This window comes from Labrus mixtus, chromosome 17 (genome assembly GCF_963584025.1).
Source record: "Labrus mixtus chromosome 17, fLabMix1.1, whole genome shotgun sequence".
NCBI lineage: Eukaryota > Metazoa > Chordata > Actinopteri > Labriformes > Labridae > Labrus > Labrus mixtus.
The window spans coordinates 954,826-976,027 of NC_083628.1; the positions used below are offsets into that span (position 1 = coordinate 954,826).

A 21,202-nucleotide genomic window follows, 5' to 3' on the forward strand; every position below is an offset into this window, starting at 1 on the left:
CTGATGCTGCCTTTATCACTACAGACTGTTTGTTTAAAACTGAAAAAAACTAAATAAATTGCAGAGCAGGGCGGATGTCTCGTCCTGGAGTGACTGTTTACAGAGGCGGCAGCAGTCAGTGGAGTTATCAACACTGCAGTCCTGACGTGTGAACACGCTGCACTTTGCTGAGCTAATGCAACAACATGCATTAAATAAATAACAAAGTCAGCATGCAAACAGAGGTTAGGAGTAGGAGAGCAACTTTTCTGTAAGTTTTGTCAACATAAGAATGTGTGTTCTGACCACCTGCGATCAAAAACTCATCACAAACAGAGAGAGACAGCGTGTAGGCAAGGGCTCATCAAACTCATACTCAAACAAAAACATCGACAGAAGGAAGATGTGGGTTTGTTAAAGGTCCAGTCAGTGAGATGTGTAGAGAGTGAGATGATAAAGGTATCTTACTATATGATCAGACATTAAGGAAACATGCTATGTTGAAGTGCTGGCTTCTCTGACAACAATGCAGCAGCCAGTATGTCCTCCTTCTAACTTTAGATTCTGCTCCTGAATGCTCTGGATTTGTTTGGACCAGAGAAGGTAGGCGAGTTTAAGACGACCCCCCCCCACACGGCCGTTTTGGACGCCCCTCGGTTTGCCAGATATGAGAGCAGTTATCAGGTCAACAGGTGTTGCAGCGATGGAAGCGGGCAAGAGAAGTGGTTCAGATAGAAGTGATTGTACCCGACCTAAAAAGCCTCTGCATGTTTCTAATAAGCTCCACGAGCAGAAACGTGCTCAAACTAGGATCAATATTGGAGATGCTTTTGAAAAATGGAGAGAGGTTAGAACACAGAAAGGTTTACAGACCCATGCAGAGCTGGATAAACACTGAAGCTTCAGAGTCCACCACATGGTGACCTGAGTGAGCATCCACTCTAGAGAGGAGGAGGGGGGGGGGGGAGACAGCTCTCTATAATGTTTTGAATTTAGACTGCAGTACACATTTTAAACACTAGGTGTCAGAGTTACATACTGCTCCTTTAAAGACTTTTAAGCAGAATCAGTAATTAGAGGGGAAAACATGGAAAAGCTCCGTCAGTTTCTGGTGACAGATTGTAAATCTTCTTAAATTACAGAATTCAGTCACATGAAACTGGAAATAAACGGCAAACATGAAAAGGATTGCATAGCGCCCTAAGAGCTGCTGCAGGCCTGCTGGCAGCTTCGCCTCATAAATCTACATCCACCTGCACATCCAATCACAGCCGAGCTGCTGCATGCAGCCCCAACTATATTTGTGAACATAAACTGCCAATCGTGGTGATTTAATGTTTACAACATAATCTTCCAGGGCAACATTATTCACTCAAAGACTCGGGTTGTTACTCTAAGTGTGTGACAACATTACAGAACGGATCCCCACAGAGAGAGACCTTTTTGGTTACAGAGGAAGAGGACTTCAAAAAAAAAAAACAGAAACAGCTGTTACATCACTCTCTTCAAACACACCAGACTCCACTGATGAAAACAGTCATTTCACCTCAAAAAATAGAAGAGTTACGAGCGGTATCCTGCCTTGATCCAAAGGTTTATTTGTGTTAATGTGTTACACACAAATATTGAGTCTGATCCAAACTGCATGTGCATTCAAACCCAGAATTTAAAACCTAAATATTCAGATTAATGAAAGTCTGACACACACAAGGTCAAACGTTCCTGTCATTGGAGTGTGGTGGTTTTTTTTAAGACAGAGGTGTGATGGCTGATTCTGGTTTCAAAAAAGGAATGCACTCTGTCACAAACAGCTCCCTCTCTGCAGGGATCCTTTCTCTATGGTATCAGACACTTGGAATAACACCTGGAGCCTGTGAGGGACAAAAAACAACAGCTTTGACTGCAGCTTTTTACGGCCTGCTTGCACATGCCGGACGGAGCTATCCACTGGAGAGACTCCCAAAACTTTCTCTACTTTTTTATTTTTCCAATGTGAGTTCCAAAATGTGCAAAAAATACATCCAAGAGCAAAAACACAGGAATTCCTCTTTTAACGAGCGAGTTTTCATATTTTTTAAAGTGAAAGACAAAAGGTCGGGTTAACCCGCTCAGGCACACTGAGAGAGACACATGGCGAGTTTAAAGACCACACATACACATGCTTGCTGTGAGAGTCTAATAAGAAGGGCGGGGAGGGGTCCGAGGGAAAATGGAAATTGGGCAACAAAGCGAAAGGCTGACATCTGTCTCTGCAGCGTGTAGAGAGGAGGAGAATAAGAACGGACACCAGCGTCTCAAACAGCAAAAACAACTAAACGTAACAGCAGAGTGTGATCGGTTTTTGTTTCCTGTTGTCACACTTTAGTGAAAAGTATGAAAAAGCCGTTTTGTTACACCGGGGGGCGGGGGGGGGGGGGGTTGTTTTGCACAAAGATGACACGAGGGGGCCACGTTTTCCACTTTTAAGCTGGCAGCACAGAGATGACTTAAAGGGCAGGGTCGGTCATTTTCCTCCAGATTCACTTTTTCAGATTCTGGTGGAAATTGTCTTTAGGTCCTGACAGACATTAATAACTTCAACCAATGTCTGCCACGAGGTACCAATCTGATGAACCAATCAGACGCCTCCCTGTCTCCCTGCTCGCTCTCTACCTCTGTCAGAGCTGACACTCAAAGTGAGGGGGCGTGGCTTTAAACGGAGCACTGAGAGAATGCTACTTTCAAAATCATGCTAGTTTTTCAAATGACCAACCCTGCCTTTAATCTCTGTGTGAAGACCTGCCGATACCTGATTGGTCAACAGTACTGGGACAATAATCAGGACACTTTCTATATAAAATGTAAAAAAAAAAGGTAGAACACTTCCTTTTCTAAAATAGATGATTGCAGGAAATCTGTGTGAGACGAGCTGGTGGTGTCCTTGAATGCGTCCTCTCCTCTTTGTCTCTCGTTGAGTTGCTCATAAAACCTGAAACTACGAGAGGTTTGTGCTTTATAAGGAGTTATAAGTGGTCGTCTTTATCATGATGATGTTGAATTATTACTCCACTCGGGATCTGTAAGTGCTCATGAGAAGACTGCGGTCTTTGTTTACTGTGTTGAAAACATTAAAGTGCTTTATTTCTTCATTCTCGCGTCGAGTCCGAGCGGCAGGAGTCAGATTCTTACAGATTGTGTGAATCATGATGGATGAATAAAAGGACAGACGTGAGAAGGACTGGAGGCGTGGACAGTCTGTTGACATACGCATCCTGGCCTCGGGGAGAAACGTTGCATTCTGGGTAAAAAAAAGTAAAAGAAGAGAAAGTCTCGTCTCTCCGTCTGTTTATTAGCTGCCTCTTTGTTTTTTTTTATCCTCATCATCCTCTCTCTTCTCTCTCCAATTCTCATCACCTATTTTATTCCTCCTTTAATCAATTTCATTTCTCCCCGTCGACGAGCAAATGCAGCAGTTCTGGAGCGGGTTCCCATGGCAACCGCAGTTGCTAAGCAACGCGCAACTCTCCATCATCCATTCCAGAAGTCTGACAGATGGAGAGAGAGGATGCCAAGAGTGACAGAAACAAGGGAGAGAAAGAGAGAGAGAGAAAAAAGGGGAAGGAACGGGTGGATATAAGGATAAATAAGAAGATAGAGAAGGAGGAGGAAAGAAAGGAGAAGGAGGAGGAGACGAAGGAAAAGAAGTAGAGAAGAGAAAAAGGAAGAGAACAGGAAAAAAAGGAGAAGTGGGAGACTGAGGAGAAGGCAAAGAAGAACAAGGAGGAGGAAAAGAAAATGGAGACAAAGAAGGAGAAGGAGGAGAAAAGAGAGGAAGGAGGAAAGAAAGGAGAAGGAAAAGGAGACAAAGGAGAAGGAGGAGGAGAAAAGAGAGGAAGGAGGAAAGAAAGGAGAAGGAAAAGGAGACAAAGAAGGAGAAGGAGGAGGAGAAAAGAGAGGAAGGAGGAAAGAAAGGAGAAGGAAAAGGAGACAAAGAAGGAGAAGGAGGAGGAGAAAAGAGAGGAAGGAGGAAAGAAAGGAGGAGGAAAAGGAGACAAAGAAGGAGGAGGAGAAAAGAGAGGAAGGAGGAAAGAAAGGAGGAGGAGAAGGAAAAGAAATAGATAGGAAAAAAGGAGAAGAGGGAGACTGAGGAGGAGAAGAAAGGAGGTGAAGAAACAGAGATGAAGAAGGAGAAGAAGTATCTGAAAGCAGAGGAGGAGCAGTGAGGTGGTGATGATGATGAAATCCAAATTAAACATGGCGACGGTTCCAATAATCTTGCCAATGATCCTCTCTAGGATTCCTCCTCCTCCTCCTCGGGGGCCTCCTTTAGTTCACAGCTTCATATTTCACTATGGTCACACGGGGAGCGTTCCATTATTAACTAATTTAGTTTTTATGAATCATATTTCATCACTCGTCTGCTACAAAGCTTTGACCTCCGGTGCGTCTCTGACTCAAAACATGATGGCTTATTCGCTGTAGTTTAAAACACAATGCCACCTGAACACACCGAATCCCACTGCCTTCACAGCGGCTGAACAACTCACACCTGAAATGCTTCAAACGTAACAGGACCCCTAACAGTTCCAACTGATGGATGAACTTCACTTTGTAGCACGAGGCAGCAGCTACATGAGTCCAAAACACAAAAGAAGTTACAGAGTCCTATTAGATCTGGGTTTGTTTCTACAAGCTCCTCTTCAACTTGTGTGTGAAGTTTCTTGTTCTACATCCACTCTGATCCTGTATTTGATCATGTCTATAAACCCCTCTATTTCAGCCCTGCTCAGAACAGGCTGTTTCTGTGTCTGTACCTTTAAATATGTAAATGAGCTGTGTCTGACCACGCCCCCTCTGTGGAAGGGCTTGGGTGTACTCGGTGCTTTCTCGCTCCATGTCCTATTGTTTACGGTGAGAAGGCAGACTCAGAGGGCAGAACAAACACCTAGCTGTGGGAGTGTCACCCACCTGGGGGAGGGGCTACTGCCCTTTGTGATGTCATGAAGGGAAAATCTCCAAACGGCCTGTTTGAGCACACATTTTCTGAAAAGTGGAGCAGACAGAAGATGGAGAGAAAGGACTTTTCTCATCATTGGGGGGTTTGTAGACGGACAAGAGACACATGTTAGAGGAACATGGAGAAGAGGATTTTTTATTTTTCATTATGTGACCTCAACAAAGAGGGAATTTAACCTCTTAATTTGACACATTACAAAACTATAAAAACCTAAAACATAGCTTGTTCTGGAGAACATCTGCCCACATCATTAACACGGTCTATATGTATTCAAGGTGAAGTAGTGTGCACTGTGCCTGCTGTTTGTAACATGCACAGAACGTCTGTTACATAATGCTCATCGTGCTGACCGTGACTGTCTCTTGTCTGTGGACTCTTCTCGTTCTCAGGCTCTCACAGGGACCAAGTGCCCCGCCCAGCTGCTGTGAAGGGCAGGTGGGTCTCCTCAGTGCCCGTCAAATAAAAATAGGACGCAGACTCTCACCCCCCTCAGGACTTCAGAGTTCATGGAGCGCCAAAGACGGTGAAGGACGATTAAAATGAAACAAACAACTGGGTGTGTTTAACTCTTAAAGACGCTCAAACTGCTCCTCTTCTCTTATTCTCACTAACTGGTTTCTGTCGTTTTATTGTTGTTGAATTCAGTCTCTACATAACAAACGGACTGGTTCACGCTGCAGCTCTCCGCCTCAGGATGAAAAAACATTCCAGCAGCAGTGAAGAGCCAAGTCTGCGATTCGTCCTCGGTTGTCATGACAGTCAACAAGCTCAAGGACGAAGCACGTTGAGAGGACGAAAAATCAAAAAGCAAACTCACAGACGAGCTCCAACAACTGTTGATCAGTACCAATGTTCAAATCCTCGAGCCAAAGTAGACAGACTCGACTGAAAGGGATGAAGTGAGAGAGCAGAAATGTCTGCTCACACCAGTTTGAACATCAGGCGTTTATCTGCACTCATCCAGGGACTCAGACCCGGACCCGTGTAGCTACGATTTAAGTAGCTACTTTTTTAAGACTAAAATGTTTCATGCATTACAAACAACAAACTCCAAGCCCAACAGACGGCTGTTCAACATGAGTCTGGTTCTGTTCCAGGTGCCTCTTAAAGGAAGGTTTTCTCTCCAATGTTACTTTGCCAAATGTTGGAGTTCCTCCTGGACGCCTCCCTTTGGAGGTTTTCAGGGAACACTCAAACTGGGAGGAGACCCTGGGGTACACCCAGAGCTCGCTGGAGGGATTATATCTCCCGTCTGGCCTGGGAATGCCCAAACCGGGATCCCCCAGGAGGAGCTGGAAAACGTTGCTGGGGAGAAGGACGTCTGGTTGGAAGTAGAGGTGGGGAAAAAAATTAGATTGATGTAAAAATCGAGATTCTTATCTTGAGAGATTTTCAATCGATTTATAACTTCAAAAATCTTTTTTTTTTTTTGTTGGGGCTAATCAGTCCCTCCCTGCTAAGAGCTAAGGCTAGCTCTTTAACTCAGTAGAACACCAAATGGAGCAGCAACAAATTCAGCCAGTCTCACAGAGAACTGGAGGAGATCCTGAAGTATTCATTCATAAACAGACTTTGAATCCAGAATGGTTTTGAAGTGATAAATAAATTCTGAATCAAATCGTGAGATACCCAGATATTCCCAGCTGGTTGGAAGGATTAGAAAATTCATAGCTAATGAGGCATTGAACCATAATCTCTTTATATTATTATATCTGAGGAGGAAAGTAACATCGGTCGTGCCTCCCTCTCTGACTAGCTGCAGGGCGGACAAACTGAAGTCGGGACGTGTACGAGCAGTATAGAGCGATAGCCACTTATTCGCTAGTTTATCGATCTCTGTCAGCGACGATAGTTCTGCAAACTTCGGCGGCTGTCAACAAGTTATGAATATAATTTGTGGGAAACACAATCGTAGATTATTAAAGTCTTACGAGTCAACATTTAGAGTCAGAAAATCTGTTATTCTGGACAAATCTGGAAGAATCACTTCCCTGATAACTGGTGTTTACAATATCTGGAGTTCTTAGATTATAATGGATGCTAATTAGCATCATGCCAGATTTGCATGAGTTTCTTTTTTCCCAACTTGAAAAATAAACTCATCTGAAGATTTTACTTAAGTCCTTAAATTGAACCAGAAATGATCAATTTGAAAGAACAAGAACAATTGAAAGGTTGTTTTCTCATCTCATCCAGCAGATAAATAATCTTAAAAAATTCAAACTTTAATAAATCTACAGCATGATGTCATTTTATTTCTGCCTCCGTTCAGAGAGTTTAAGGAAGTTAAAACACAGTTAAACATTTTTCTTTTGGCTTCGAGCCGGATTTCAGAACCTGAAACCTGGGAAATGAACTGGTGTGCGCCAGTGGGTTATCTGGTTTTTGAAGAATCCGAAAGTGACAAATACTCCGAGGCGTGCGTTTTATTTATGCAAACTAACACAAAAGATCTTGTGGGCAAACTAAAGGAAGTGACACGAGGGGAAGGTTTGCTTCTCTGTTGGTCTGAACACATCTTGAATGCAGGCTCGTGTTGTAGGGCACAGAAGTCTCCAGCGTTGATCATCGATAACCCAGAAAGTGACCGTCACAGTTTGAAAACAAGACGCTGAAGCCATGAAAACCGAGGATGGGCTGGGATATGAAAGGACACCAGGTAAAAGACATTTTAAAACCTTTTTTTAGCCGACAAAGACGAGCAGCTGTGTGAGGAAGGTTTGTCAGGGTCTCACACTTCAGTCCAGATCCAAACAGCGGCTGAAGGACGAGCGTGATTATGAAAGCATGATGCTGTTGAGACCGCACAGATCAAACTGACAATGAAGAGTTAAAGAAATAAACTTTTAAACTCCGTGTCACAGTTACTTCACCTTCAGAGAGGATGAAAGTTGTTTTGTATCTTCATCTGTGTGTAAAGCACTGTGTTTACAGGCCTCCTGGTCACGGGTTGAATTGCTGTAACTGCTTCATGGTTAAGCAGCTACGATCTGTGACATGCAAAGACTTACATTTACCATTCAAATGTGGAGGGCTCACAGACTCACAGCCAGAAACGTGCTCAAACTAGGATCAATATTGGAGATGCTTTTGAAAAATGGAGAGAGGCTAGAACACAGAAAGGTTTACAGACCCATGCAGAGCTGGATAAACACTGAAGCTTCAGAGTCCACCACATGGTGACCTGTGTGAGCATGGACTCTAGAGAGGAGGGGGGGGGGGGGGGGGGGGGGGGGGGGGGGGACAGCTCTCTATGATGTTTAGAATTTAGACTGCAGTACTCATTTTAAACACTAGGTATCAGAGTTACATACTGCTCCTTTAAATCAGAATACTTCCTCCCTGCAGCTTCTGCATTAATGACGATGACGGGGATGACACTGAAACGTGCATCAATGCTGAAGCAACTATTTTTGACTTCACAAAGGCATGAGGAAATGTTGCTCATATGCAAAAAAAAAAAAAAAAAAAAAAAGAAGAAGAAGAAAGCAGTCAGCTCACAGCAACAAAGAGATCCACATGAGCGGAGACCAAAGCGACTATTATATCACAGGAGTGAAGCAGGGACGGCGGCCTGTTGATTACCTGGAATGTAAACGTCCCAGAGGCAGAGGCACATCGAGCGGCCTCCTAACAAGTGTTTTCTACCAGTCTCACTAATGAGATCTGAGAGCTGGACTAATGACCAGCAGAGACAAGAGCAGTGATCTCTCTCTCTCTCTCTGTGCATCATATCGCTGCATGTCACCATCTGTAAATCTTAGTTGACCACATATTTTCCTGGGAGCTCCTGAGCTCTCATGTCTTGTAGGTTCCTCTGGAGTGTTGGTGGGGATGCCTGCTGAGCATTCAGGTAAATACTAAATGGATTAGTTTACAAGGTTCACCTGAAGACGGCGAGCTTTGAGAAGCCGAAACGAGCATTTGGGTTTCTTTTCTAGTTACAGCAGCTGAGGTCAGTGGTGATACATGACAGAAACCTCCAAAAAGAGAATACAAGTGTGGCGTTATCCAGCTTTAACCGGGGCGCTTTCAGCCTCAAGAATTATAATTATAAGAATATTGTCTTTAGTTTTCGTTGGTAACGATCCGTCGCACCTCAAACGTAGTCATGTTTTTAAAACTCAGACACCAGCCGAGTGCAGGAAGTGTTTGGAGCTACAGCAGCCTGCAAGCAGCTGCTAAGGAGCAGCTACCATTTCTCATTTAAATTAATGAATCCAAAACGTTGTGAGAAAATGTTGGTATTTTTTTTAAAGGAGGACTTCAGTGAGGCAGAGGTGAAATGTTGATTTTGTTTGACTAACCTTTTCTGTTTTATAACAATGTGTGATTTGTGCAGCTCTGCTGAAAGACTTCATTGTGTGGAGGGAATCATGGCCGGTTCATGTTTGGTTCAAAACAAACTGAAGAAGAAAGTGTCTCTAATGAAACTCAACTGGAGTGTACAGTAGAGAGGTGAACACAGAGTCAGTCTCAGGTAGATCTGCTGCAGAGGGTGTGGTTACTCTGTGTGATGTTCAAATCTCTCCCCGCTGCAACAAGTCATTAGCTGTGAAAGCTCTGATATGCAAGAAAAATAAATGCTTTCACACAACAGAAAAACTCCTGAAACACTCCAGATATTTTCAGTCTGAACGTCATGTGATCACAAACATCTGAATGTTTCTCTCTTCACTCAGAGTTTCTCCTCCAGCCTCCTCGTATTTAGTCTGCAGAAAGTCAGTGAGCTGATGTGAGAACACAGCAGGATATAATCAGGAGAATTCACCTGGAGCCAGTGGGAGGAGCCAGTGGGAGGGGGTGGTGACCTTTATTCCCTGTGATCGCTGCACGACCATAGACTGTCTGCACGCCACCTCTACCATCTCCGTGCTCTAATCAACCTGCTGCTGCATGTTTCCTGTTCTCCAGTATGTTCTTCTCCTCTCTTTAGTTCACATTGAGATTCTGTTACACTACACGCAGCATTGATACAAAGACAAATATTACTTACAGTTCCTGAAACTCTGTCCAAACATCGTCAACAGAAATAAAAAAGTAAAGCAATGACTTCGTCTCTCGGGCCTGAAACTGATAAATATTTTCATCCTCTATTGGTCTGTTTCCCTAAATTAATGAACTAACCTTTTGTTCTATTAAATGTCAGAAAACGGTGACATTCACAGTTCCCCAGAGGCCGAGGGGACATTATCAGAAAACTCTCTTTTGTCCGGGCTGCAGTCCAGAAAACCAAAAGAGACTCGGTTTACACTGAAATCAAACAACAACCTTCACATGTGAGCGACTGAGGGCAGAGGCCTCTTTCTGTATATTTCTGTTATATTTGGACTTTTAAAAGCACAAATCGCCGTAAGTATTTGTCCGAGTGTGGACCAGCAGTTTTTAAACATGCAACAGCTGCTGGTAGAAGACTAAACTGTGACTTTGGGGGGGGTCGAACAGACAACAGCTCCTGTACAGAAGGAGAGCAACACGTGCGACAGAGGTAAAGAGAAGCAGGCAGAATTAACGCAGTCTGTTCTCACAGGGGGGCTGAGGCCCAGAACAGTAAGTAAATCAAGAAGAAGCCTGCAGGGCGGCGGTGGTCCCCTGGTACGTCCACAACCAGCGGCACAGCGCCCGTCTGCGAGAAGAGGAAACACTCTGAGGAGCCGGCGCAGAGGCAGGTAGGGCTGCAGACAGCGGGGGCAGGAGGAAGCAGGAAGCATGCGGCTCTCTGAATCAACCGCTGCGTCAACAACGCTGAACACAAACAAGAACCAGCTCACGAATACAAAATGAAGTCTGCATCAAGACGCGATGAAAGATATCAATTCAAAATCAAGTAGTACTTTAGATAAGTTAAAACATTCAGCACTGTGACAGACTGGAGGGGAAAACATCTTCAAGAGGTTTATGATATCTGATGTATACTTTTTATTTAACAGAGAAGAACTGATGCATGGACGCAGCTGCACGCTAACACTTATTGTTGTTCTCTTTTGATTTGCTTTGAGCTCTTTTAGTTTCTTACATCTTTTTAAATCTTTGCTCCTCTTGGTCTCAGCTCGTGTTGTTGGGTTCTTATGATGGTTCTTATTATGGTTCTTGTGATGGTTCTTATGATGGTTCTTCTGATGGTTCTTATGATGGTTCTTGTGATGGTTCTTATGATGGTTCTTGTGATGGTTCTTGTGATGGTTCTTATGATGGTTCTTGTGATGGTTCTTATGATGGTTCTTGTGATGGTTCTTATGATGGTTCTTGTGATGGTTCTTGTGATGGTTCTTATGATGGTTCTTATGATGGTTCTTGTGATGGTTCTTATGATGGTTCTTATGATGGTTCTTGTGATGGTTCTTGTGATGGTTCTTGTGATGGTTCTTATAATGGTTCTTGTGATGGTTCTTATAATGGTTCTTGTGATGGTTCTTGTGATGGTTCTTGTGATGGTTCTTGTGATGGTTCTTATGATGGTTCTTATGATGGTTCTTATGATGGTTCTTATGATGGTTCTTGTGATGGTTCTTGTGATGGTTCTTGTGATGGTTCTTATAATGGTTCTTGTGATGGTTCTTATAATGGTTCTTGTGATGGTTCTTGTGATGGTTCTTGTGATGGTTCTTGTGATGGTTCTTGTGATGTTCTTATGATGGTTCTTATGATGGTTCTTATGATGGTTCTTGTGATGGTTCTTATGATGGTTCTTGTGATGGTTCTTGTGATGTTCTTGTGATGGTTCTTGTGATGGTTCTTGTGATGTTCTTGTGATGGTTCTTGTGATGGTTCTTGTGATGGTTCTTGTGATGGTTCTTATAATGGTTCTTGTGATGGTTCTTGTGATGGTTCTTATAATGGTTCTTGTGATGGTTCTTGTGATGGTTCTTGTGATGTTCTTATGATGGTTCTTATGATGGTTCTTATGATGGTTCTTGTGATGGTTCTTATGATGGTTCTTGTGATGTTCTTGTGATGGTTCTTGTGATGGTTCTTATGATGGTTCTTATAATGGTTCTTATGATGGTTCTTATAATGGTTCTTATGATGGTTCTTGTGATGGTTCTTGTGATGGTTCTTGTGATGTTCTTATGATGGTTCTTGTGATGGTTCTTATGATGGTTCTTATAATGGTTCTTGTGATGGTTCTTATGATGGTTCTTATGATGGTTCTTGTGATGGTTCTTGTGATGGTTCTTGTGATGGTTCTTGTGATGGTTCTTGTGATGTTCTTATGATGGTTCTTATGATGGTTCTTATGATGGTTCTTGTGATGGTTCTTATGATGGTTCTTGTGATGGTTCTTGTGATGTTCTTGTGATGGTTCTTGTGATGGTTCTTGTGATGTTCTTATGATGGTTCTTGTGATGGTTCTTATGATGGTTCTTATGATGTTCTTATGATGGTTCTTGTGATGGTTCTTGTGATGGTTCTTGTGATGGTTCTTATGATGGTTCTTGTGATGTTCTTATGATGGTTCTTATGATGGTTCTTATGATGGTTCTTGTGATGGTACTTATGATGGTTCTTGTGATGGTTCTTGTGATGGTTCTTGTGATGGTTCTTATGATGTTCTTGTGATGGTTCTTGTGATGGTTCTTGTGATGGTTCTTGTGATGGTTCTTATGATGTTCTTATGATGGTTCTTGTGATGGTACTTATGATGGTTCTTGTGATGGTTCTTGTGATGGTTCTTGTGATGGTTCTTATGATGGTTCTTATGATGTTCTTATGATGGTTCTTGTGATGGTTCTTGTGATGGTACTTATGATGGTTCTTATGATGGTTCTTATGATGTTCTTATGATGGTTCTTGTGATGGTTCTTATAATGGTTCTTGTGATGGTTCTTATAATGGTTCTTATGATGGTTCTTATAATGGTTCTTATGATGGTTCTTGTGATGGTTCTTGTGATGGTTCTTGTGATGGTTCTTGTGATGGTTCTTGTGATGGTTCTTATGATGGTTCTTGTGATGGTTCTTATGATGGTTCTTATGATGGTTCTTGTGATGGTTCTTATGATGGTTCTTATGATGGTTCTTGTGATGGTTCTTGTGATGGTTCTTATGATGTTCTTATGATGGTTCTTGTGATGGTTCTTGTGATGGTACTTATGATGGTTCTTATGATGGTTCTTATGATGTTCTTATGATGGTTCTTGTGATGGTTCTTATAATGGTTCTTGTGATGGTTCTTATAATGGTTCTTATGATGGTTCTTATAATGGTTCTTATAATGGTTCTTATGATGGTTCTTGTGATGGTTCTTGTGATGGTTCTTGTGATGGTTCTTGTGATGGTTCTTATGATGGTTCTTATGATGGTTCTTATGATGGTTCTTGTGATGGTTCTTGTGATGGTCGGGTTATATATGTCTGTTGTGTATCGTGCACTTTGGGTTCTTTTCTGTTGAATTGTATTTAATTATTTTGTATTTGTTATGTTCTTGCTGTTGTTTCTGTTCTTCTGTGTTTGGTTTAGTTTGTTCTTGTTTTTGCTGTTTGTCAAAGCACTTTGTAAACCTGTGTTTTTAAAAGGTGCTATAGAAATAAAGTTATTATTATAATTATTATTATTAAGAACAAAAATGACTGATGGCGGTGTGGAGGAAACCCGTCTGCAGAAAGTTAACTTTACAAGAAAAAGATTAGAGGTAAGATCTGTCTGGACGTTTTTTTAAAAGTGATTGATTGTCCTGGGATCACAGACTTGTTGCCCAGGTAACAGAGAAGATGATGATCACAGAGAAAGTGGATTTAGGGGAACAGATGGTCTGGATGTTACAGCTGAGGGTTTGATAGAGAGCAGAGACTGACTGACATGTGACGTGCTTTTGTTTTTAGAAATATTACTCATGATATTCTTCTCTCTCTCTCCTGCTCTATGAGTCCACCGAAGACTCGAGACAAACACATCGTCTCAGCATGAAAACAACCTCCACATGCACTGAAACTTTTCCTCAGAGGACGTTTGAATGCAGCTTCAGCTCCATGACGACAAGTTCATTAAATCATTTCAAACATCAGCTCCTCGTCTCCATTCTTCTTCATTTTCTAACGCTCATCTAATTGCCACTAAGACACGTCGACATCCATAGCCGAAGTGTAGTATTCTTGTCAACATGATGAAACCACTCAGAGTCAAAGTTCAACACTTAATCTGCTGCGTTTGCTTAGCTTCCTTCCATTAATCAATAAAAACACACGTGCATACTTTGACCTTTAAAACGAGAATGTTTTTCCCCTCTCAACACAAAAACATTGATCATGAATCAATGAGGGAATCGATGAAGAATCGGACCGATAAAGTGAAGTCAATACGGACTTTGTCATCCATAAAATGCATCGATTTTTATCTCAATCATGGAACACTTTGTGCTCCAGAACAATCTGAGAGGAGGCGTTTTTATTCAATATGAGCTCTGCGGTTTAGCAAAAAGTTTTTAAAGTGTGTCAAGACTTAAGCGGATTATCTCGAGTGGTGAAGGTGTACACACGAGGAAAAAGGTGATGAGTTTGCGGAGGATCTAATTTGTCCACTCAGCGCTGCGAGTGAGGATATCAGAGGGGAGGAAGCAGTAATGGAAGAATCCCAGAGAGGCAGATAACAGCTCACCTCTGACCGACAACAATCGACGTGCAGGATCTCATATCTACACATGAAGGTGCACATTACTTCACTGCTGCTGCACACAGTAATGAACACAAAACATCTGGAACAAGCTGAGAGCAGCACAACATGAAAAAGATCCGTTAGCTGTCAGAGGAGAGGAACAACAGAGGATGTAGATTAAAAGTATCTGTCACAGGGCGCCGCCTAGCCTAGTGCTTATGTACGGATGCTATAGTCCTCGTTGTAGCAGCCAGATTCAAAACCACAAACTCAGCCTGAGAGTGGCTCATGAGGAGAAGTCAGAGGATAAATAACCGTAAAGTCTGGTGTATTAGACGCACTTAAAAAAACAGTCTCTTTGGGGGACTGGTGGCGCGCCCCATGTATGGAGCCTATGGTCCTCTAAGCGGGCGGCCCAGGTTCAAATCCCACCTGTGGCTCCTTTCCTGCATGTCATTGCCCTCTCTCTCTCTTTCCCTGATTTCCAACTCTATCCACTGTCCTATCACTTAATTAAAGGCACAAAAACCCCAAAAAATAAATCTTAAAAAATAATAATAATCAGTCTCTTTAATTTAAAAAGTAAGCTACATCCTTTATACCTGTGAGTAGGGCTGGGAAATATATAGAGTTTTTAAGATATATCGATATATTTTCAAACAAGATATAGGGAAAGACAATATCGTTAATATGGATATAGTTTATGTTGCATTAAAATAACGTTACAGAGGTGCCAGGTCACCTTTTGACTGTCTGTCCCTCTTAACCCTGCTCCTCCTCTCTCTCTCTCTTTTATTGTATTTAAGCAACGTTTTTATTTTATAATATTACTTTTTAACTTCACAAACAGGTAGTTTATTTTTCCATGTGTTTTCACTGTTAATAAAAGACATCGATATATATTGAGTATCGCCATTCAGCTAATCAATATCGAGATATGAGTTTTGGTCCATATCGCCCAGCCCTATCTGTGAGACCAATAAACGAGTATAAAATGCTGAATCATGCACCTTCATGACCGCAACATCACAAACAGCACTGATTATGTTCATCAACAATCAGGACAGCAGGAGCTCAGTGGGTAGGGACTGTTGGGAACCAGAGGGTCGCCAGTTCAAGGAAGACATTTGACTCCTCTGACTGTATTTTCTCCTTTAATGTCGTTAAGATGTCTTTACTTACCGATTTTCTGGTTGAATATTTTGTCAAACGTCAGTTCGTCTCTCTCCTCGAGGTACTTCTGCATCACACTGCGAATACTGTGGACAGAGAAGAGGGAGAAATGGATTAATATCCTCAATCAATAACCACATCTCCTCCATCCACCCTGTGTGTGATCCCTGCCCGGGGTTTGGGACTCTCCCTGCAGCCTGTCTCCTGACAGTCAAGCTGCAGGGACCAAGGGACACACAGGAGGCTGGGGGGGGGGGGGGGCACCTGGAGAGAAACATGCTACCCTGGGAACGGGTGTTAATGAGAACGAGAGCAGGGAGAATGAATCAATTAGCACCCCCTCCACGGGCCCATTAACACCACAGCAGCACTCTGCATGCTCAGGAGAACAGCGGCATGGGCTTCACCTGCAAACACCTTACTGAGCGTGTGCAGGGTGACCCACATGCTCCTTCTGACTGGCTCATATTTTCTACTGTATTCCCCTTTCTGATAGCGTTCGCTCTTTTCTCCCAGCTCGTTCTCGTGCTCAGTTAGTGTGATTTTTTTTTTTTGTTCCAATGAAGACAAACAGCCCAGTCAAAAATAACCTTTAGCTTCCAGGATGGCGTCCAAAGAAAAGGTTAAAAAATACTGAAGAATTTCCTGAACAAAGCATGAGTGTGACTGCAGGGCGCTCTGAGGATGTTTGCTCTTAAACTAACTGACCTTGAGCTGAAATGGAGCTCTTCAAATTTACACTTCTGCATAAGTCATTAACAGAACAGCTGAGTCTGAGGCTGCACGTCAGAATACCCGGGTTCATGATCAGCAAGAGTGTCACAACAGCTGATATAATGCAGGGCTTCACCTGTTCGTCCAGGTGTTAGCATGTACGTCCAGGTGTTAGTATGTACTTCTATGTGACACATTTTGAACAAATGTCTCGTATTGTATTCAAATATTTGCATTTTTTACACTGCAGGAGAGTAAATATTCGTGTAGCGTTGTATGACATCTTTGTACTCAAGTTTCTCAAAAGTTCAGAATAATAAGGGTGTGTCTGTTTGTCTACAGCGTTGACACCAATAAAAACAAAGCTAACCTTCTTCCCTCTTTGAAAGACGAGCTGCTCTTGTTATTGCAGGTCATAGATCTCCTGGAGCCAATAAAAACATGGAGGCACAGCAACCGGCATTAAAACTACAACTTGCCAAGTCACGAGGCAAACGCCGCCACTACTTTACGCCCAAACTCCTCGGAGAGGATCCCAGCAGGCCTGGCTGGTTGTGTGAGTGTTTCCTGGGCCAGTGCGGGCAGATTTTATGGGAGAGTGGGAATGATCAATGGATGCAATATTTCAGCTGCAGCGGCGGCAGCAGGAACAAGAAGCTAGGAAGTAAACACTTCCTCTTTTAGAGGACGCCTGTTTGTGTGTCTCTGAATCATCAGCAGCTGACTCTGGTTATTTGTATGAAACCTCAACACCTCTGACACCAAACATGACAGCTGCTCATATTTATTGAAAAGGTCAAGCCTTATTAAGCACAAAAGCCAAAGAAGGGCTAAAAATGGTTCTGATACATTAAGTATGGTGTTTGAGGTTTGTGAGCGAGGATGTCTGTAGCAAACAGACCAAAGTGTGAACAGACACAGAGCTGTGGGTGTTGAAAACATGGGTGGATTAAAGGGTGAGTATTGCCATTATTATTTAGATATTTAAAAATTATATGTAATGGCTGCAGCCAACGAGAGCAAGTCCACAAAAAGATCCTGTTTTTGTAACTTCTGTCACAGCTGCACAAAACTCCTGAAAACATACTGACATTTTCAGGGTGAGCTTCGTATGTGAACCCACACAGCTGAATTTCACTCAGAAATTTTAAAGGTGACATATCCTCCTCCTCTTCTTCAGTGTAAATAAGTCTCAGAGCTCCTCTTCAACATGTGTGTGAAGTTTATTGTTCTGAATCCACTCTGATCCTGTATTTGATCATGTCTATAAACCCCTCTATTTCAGCCCTGCTCAGAACAGGCTGTTTCTGTGTCTGTACCTTTAAATATGTAAATGAGCTGTGTCTGACCACGCCCCCTCTCTGGAAGGGCTTGGGTGTACTCGGTGCTTTCTCGCTCCATGTCCTATTGTTTACGTTGAGAAGGCAGACTCAGAGGGCAGAACAAACACCTAGCTGTGGGAGTGTCACCCACCTGGGGGAGGGGCTACTGCCCTTTGTGATGTCATGAAGGGAAAATCTCCAAACGGCCTGTTTGAGCACACATTTTCTGAAAAGTGGAGCAGGGAAAAGACGGAGAGGATGGACTTTTCTCATCATTGGGGGGTTTGTAGACGGACTAGAGACACATGTTAGAGTTAGAGGAACATGATGAAATATGTTTTCTATTAAATCTGCAAAACAACAGAGGATGATAAACATTTTTTAAGCCTTCACAGCAACATGTCTATCTAAAAACAATGTCCCAGTTGCCTTCTGTAATCACCGGCCTCTGTTGTGCGTTTCAACAAAGAAGACCTGAGATAGCAACAACAGCAGCTTCACACATCAACATTAGCTTACGGGAGCAGATGACCGGAGCGCAGCACAAAACAAAGAGGCTCCTGCTGTGACAATGCACTTTGAGTGACAGAGTGACTGCTGGCACACAGTGATAAATAAGGCAATATTATCTACAGGGGATTGCCATGACGCTGGGAATGTGGTGGGCTGTCACAAAGTGGATGAATGTGGAACAAATGCTGGCATTCATCTTCTGTTATGTGGGGGGGAAAAACCCTCACTTTCCCTGAATCATAAAGAGATGAATGCATGCTCAAATGGGTCATTTACATGTAAACTAATCCTTCAACGACGACACTATCACTGCTTCCACCACGGAGGGTCGTCACAACACCAGGATGTGTAGAAGTCCTAGGCCCCAGATATGTGGTCATCGCTTGTTTTTAGTAACAAAAAGAAAAATCCCATGCAAGATCACAGACATGAGGACAGTTTTTTTTTTTTTTTTTTTTTTTTTTTACTTCTATTCACCAAACCGTGCATACACACACCCACACAATAAGTGTTTTGCAAGCAGATTTAGACAAAAACAAACAAACAAAACAAAAGGAAAAGGGTCAGTAAATAAAATGAATGAATTAGAAAGAGGGACAAAATAAGTGAATGAGCAAACAGGACAAAGAAAAACATGGGGACAGTATAGTAGCACAATTATTTAAAATAAAACTGGTGGGGTAGGTTGTACACAGGGTGATGATTTTTGGTGTTATTTGTTTGTTTTTATTTTTGTTTTTGACTTTGTCTGGGTGCTAGGATAGGATAATACTTTATTGATTCGGGCGTTGCAGCAGCACAGACAAGAAAGCTCAAAATACACATTAAACAGAAGAGATAAGATAAATAAAAATAAGGGGGTATATACAAGTACAAAATGAACAATGAAGTTAATTATGCAGGGAATTGAGACAGTATTTGCAGAGAATGACAAGATAAAGTGACAAGTGATGATTAAAGTTGGTATGAAAAATAGCAGCAAGTAATGTAAAGAGCAGAGAAGAGAGGCAGGGTTGTACCAGTGTTGTATGGGTGCTAACAGGATGATTGGCAAATACAGACTGTTTGTAAACTATATTAAAATTGTTGTGCTGATTCCCTCTCTCCTCCTCGTTTAGCTGCCTGGTTCTGCTGTGGCATCAACTCACCAGCATCAAAATGGTGGTGAGAATTGTGGAGTATATGTTGTTGAATTCTGTGAGTTGGTTTTTGTGTGTGGCTGATGAGGACGGTTTTTAACATTATAATCCTCTGAGCGCACACACGAGACGATTCAGACCACGAGTCACGATCTCACAGATACTAGACCTCACAGAACTACAAACATGGAGGACGATGGACGTGGTCAGCTGGCTGTGCGGTTTGTCTTCATGAGACATTATACAGACATTCATGTTGTTGCCATAGTTACACCAGCTGCTCTTCTTCTTCAGTATCTCACTCGGCTCGGGGTTCAGTTGTGTCTGCTCGCTCTCATTGGCTGCTGCGGGTATTCAGTCGGGGGGAAAGCCGGATCTGGAATCGTAGATCTCAAACATGTTTGATATTTATGATCCCAGATCTGTGAGGCCCTGACTCGATCGGGAACACCAAAAACACTTGAGGATTATTTGGGAAAAAATAAGTTGAGACAATCGTCAACATGCAGAAGAGGAGCCGCAGGCCGGATTCAAAACCTAGGCCTATATATATATATATATATATATATATAGATCTCTATATCAAATATCTCTTCATCATGTGTCCCATGGCTGTGGGCTAGTCTGACTCAAGTCACGGTTACACAAACTGACTTTCTAAGCCGTGGTGGAGCTCTGCAGGTTTCTTGTTTGTTTGGTGTTATGATGACTTGTCGTTAATCCTGAAGTTAATTTCCATCAGGAGCATGACGGGAAATAATGTCAACTCGAATGTGGACCCTTCAAGATACACAGACTTTAACAAATCTTATATCTATCAGGGGACTGATTATTAGAGGACGAAAAGGCAGAAAGAAGACCCTCCTACCTTCCCACACACACCAATGTACAAATACATATTTAATATTTTAGTGCACAAATGCTGTGCTTTTAAATTAAGTAAATCAAAGCCCGTCGTTTTGAACGCGACAGCAGATCTTCTTCATGGAGAGAAACTCTTTTCTGCATTATAAATCTCTTAATAAGAACCTTTGGCACCATGTGAGTGTGCAGCTGTACTGATAGAAAAACAAGTCAGTGAACTGAAACACGTCTCTGGAAGTTGTCGGCGTAAACAGATGGCGAGCTACGGGGACGGCAGAGCGGCGATGTGTTAAATCTGCGAGCATGTCGGGAGCGTCGCTGGTCATTAGGTGACTGCAGGGGGGGCAGGTTAGGAAATAGAAACAGATTCTGAAGCGTCCTTGAGCGACTCGGTTTATTTCTGTCTGAGGGAAACGAGGAGTCGTGACACTGTCCTGTTCTGGTACCAGCTGTAAACACACACACACACACACACACATTCTCACTCTCACACACACACACACACATTCTCACTCTCACACACACACACACACACATTCTCACTCTCACACACACACACACACACATTCTCACTCTCACACACACATTCTCACTCTCACACACACACACACACACACACACACACACACACACACACACACACACACACACACACACACACACACACACACACACACACACACACACACACACACACACACACACACACACACACACACACACACACACACACACACACACACACACACACACACACACACACACACACACACACACACACACACACACACACACACACACACACACACACACACACACACACACACGAGGTCCGTAAGAAACACACTGTGCACCTTCCTCTCGGCTGCAGTTACATAAGTCTGCCTTCATTACATCTGCTTCAGCCTGAAC

The 21,202-nt window shown here is 42.7% G+C and overlaps 1 protein-coding gene across 1 annotated transcript in view; it reads right to left on the bottom strand.

Moving 5' to 3' along the window:
• grk3 (G protein-coupled receptor kinase 3) overlaps window positions 1-21,202 on the bottom strand; it is a 66,365-nt gene that overhangs the window by 32,779 nt on the left and 12,384 nt on the right. Inside the window, exon 2 of the mRNA XM_061062024.1 lies at window positions 15,748-15,824. Within this exon, the coding sequence (XP_060918007.1) occupies window positions 15,748-15,824 (77 nt within the window). The remainder of the gene's footprint in view (window positions 1-15,747; window positions 15,825-21,202) is intronic.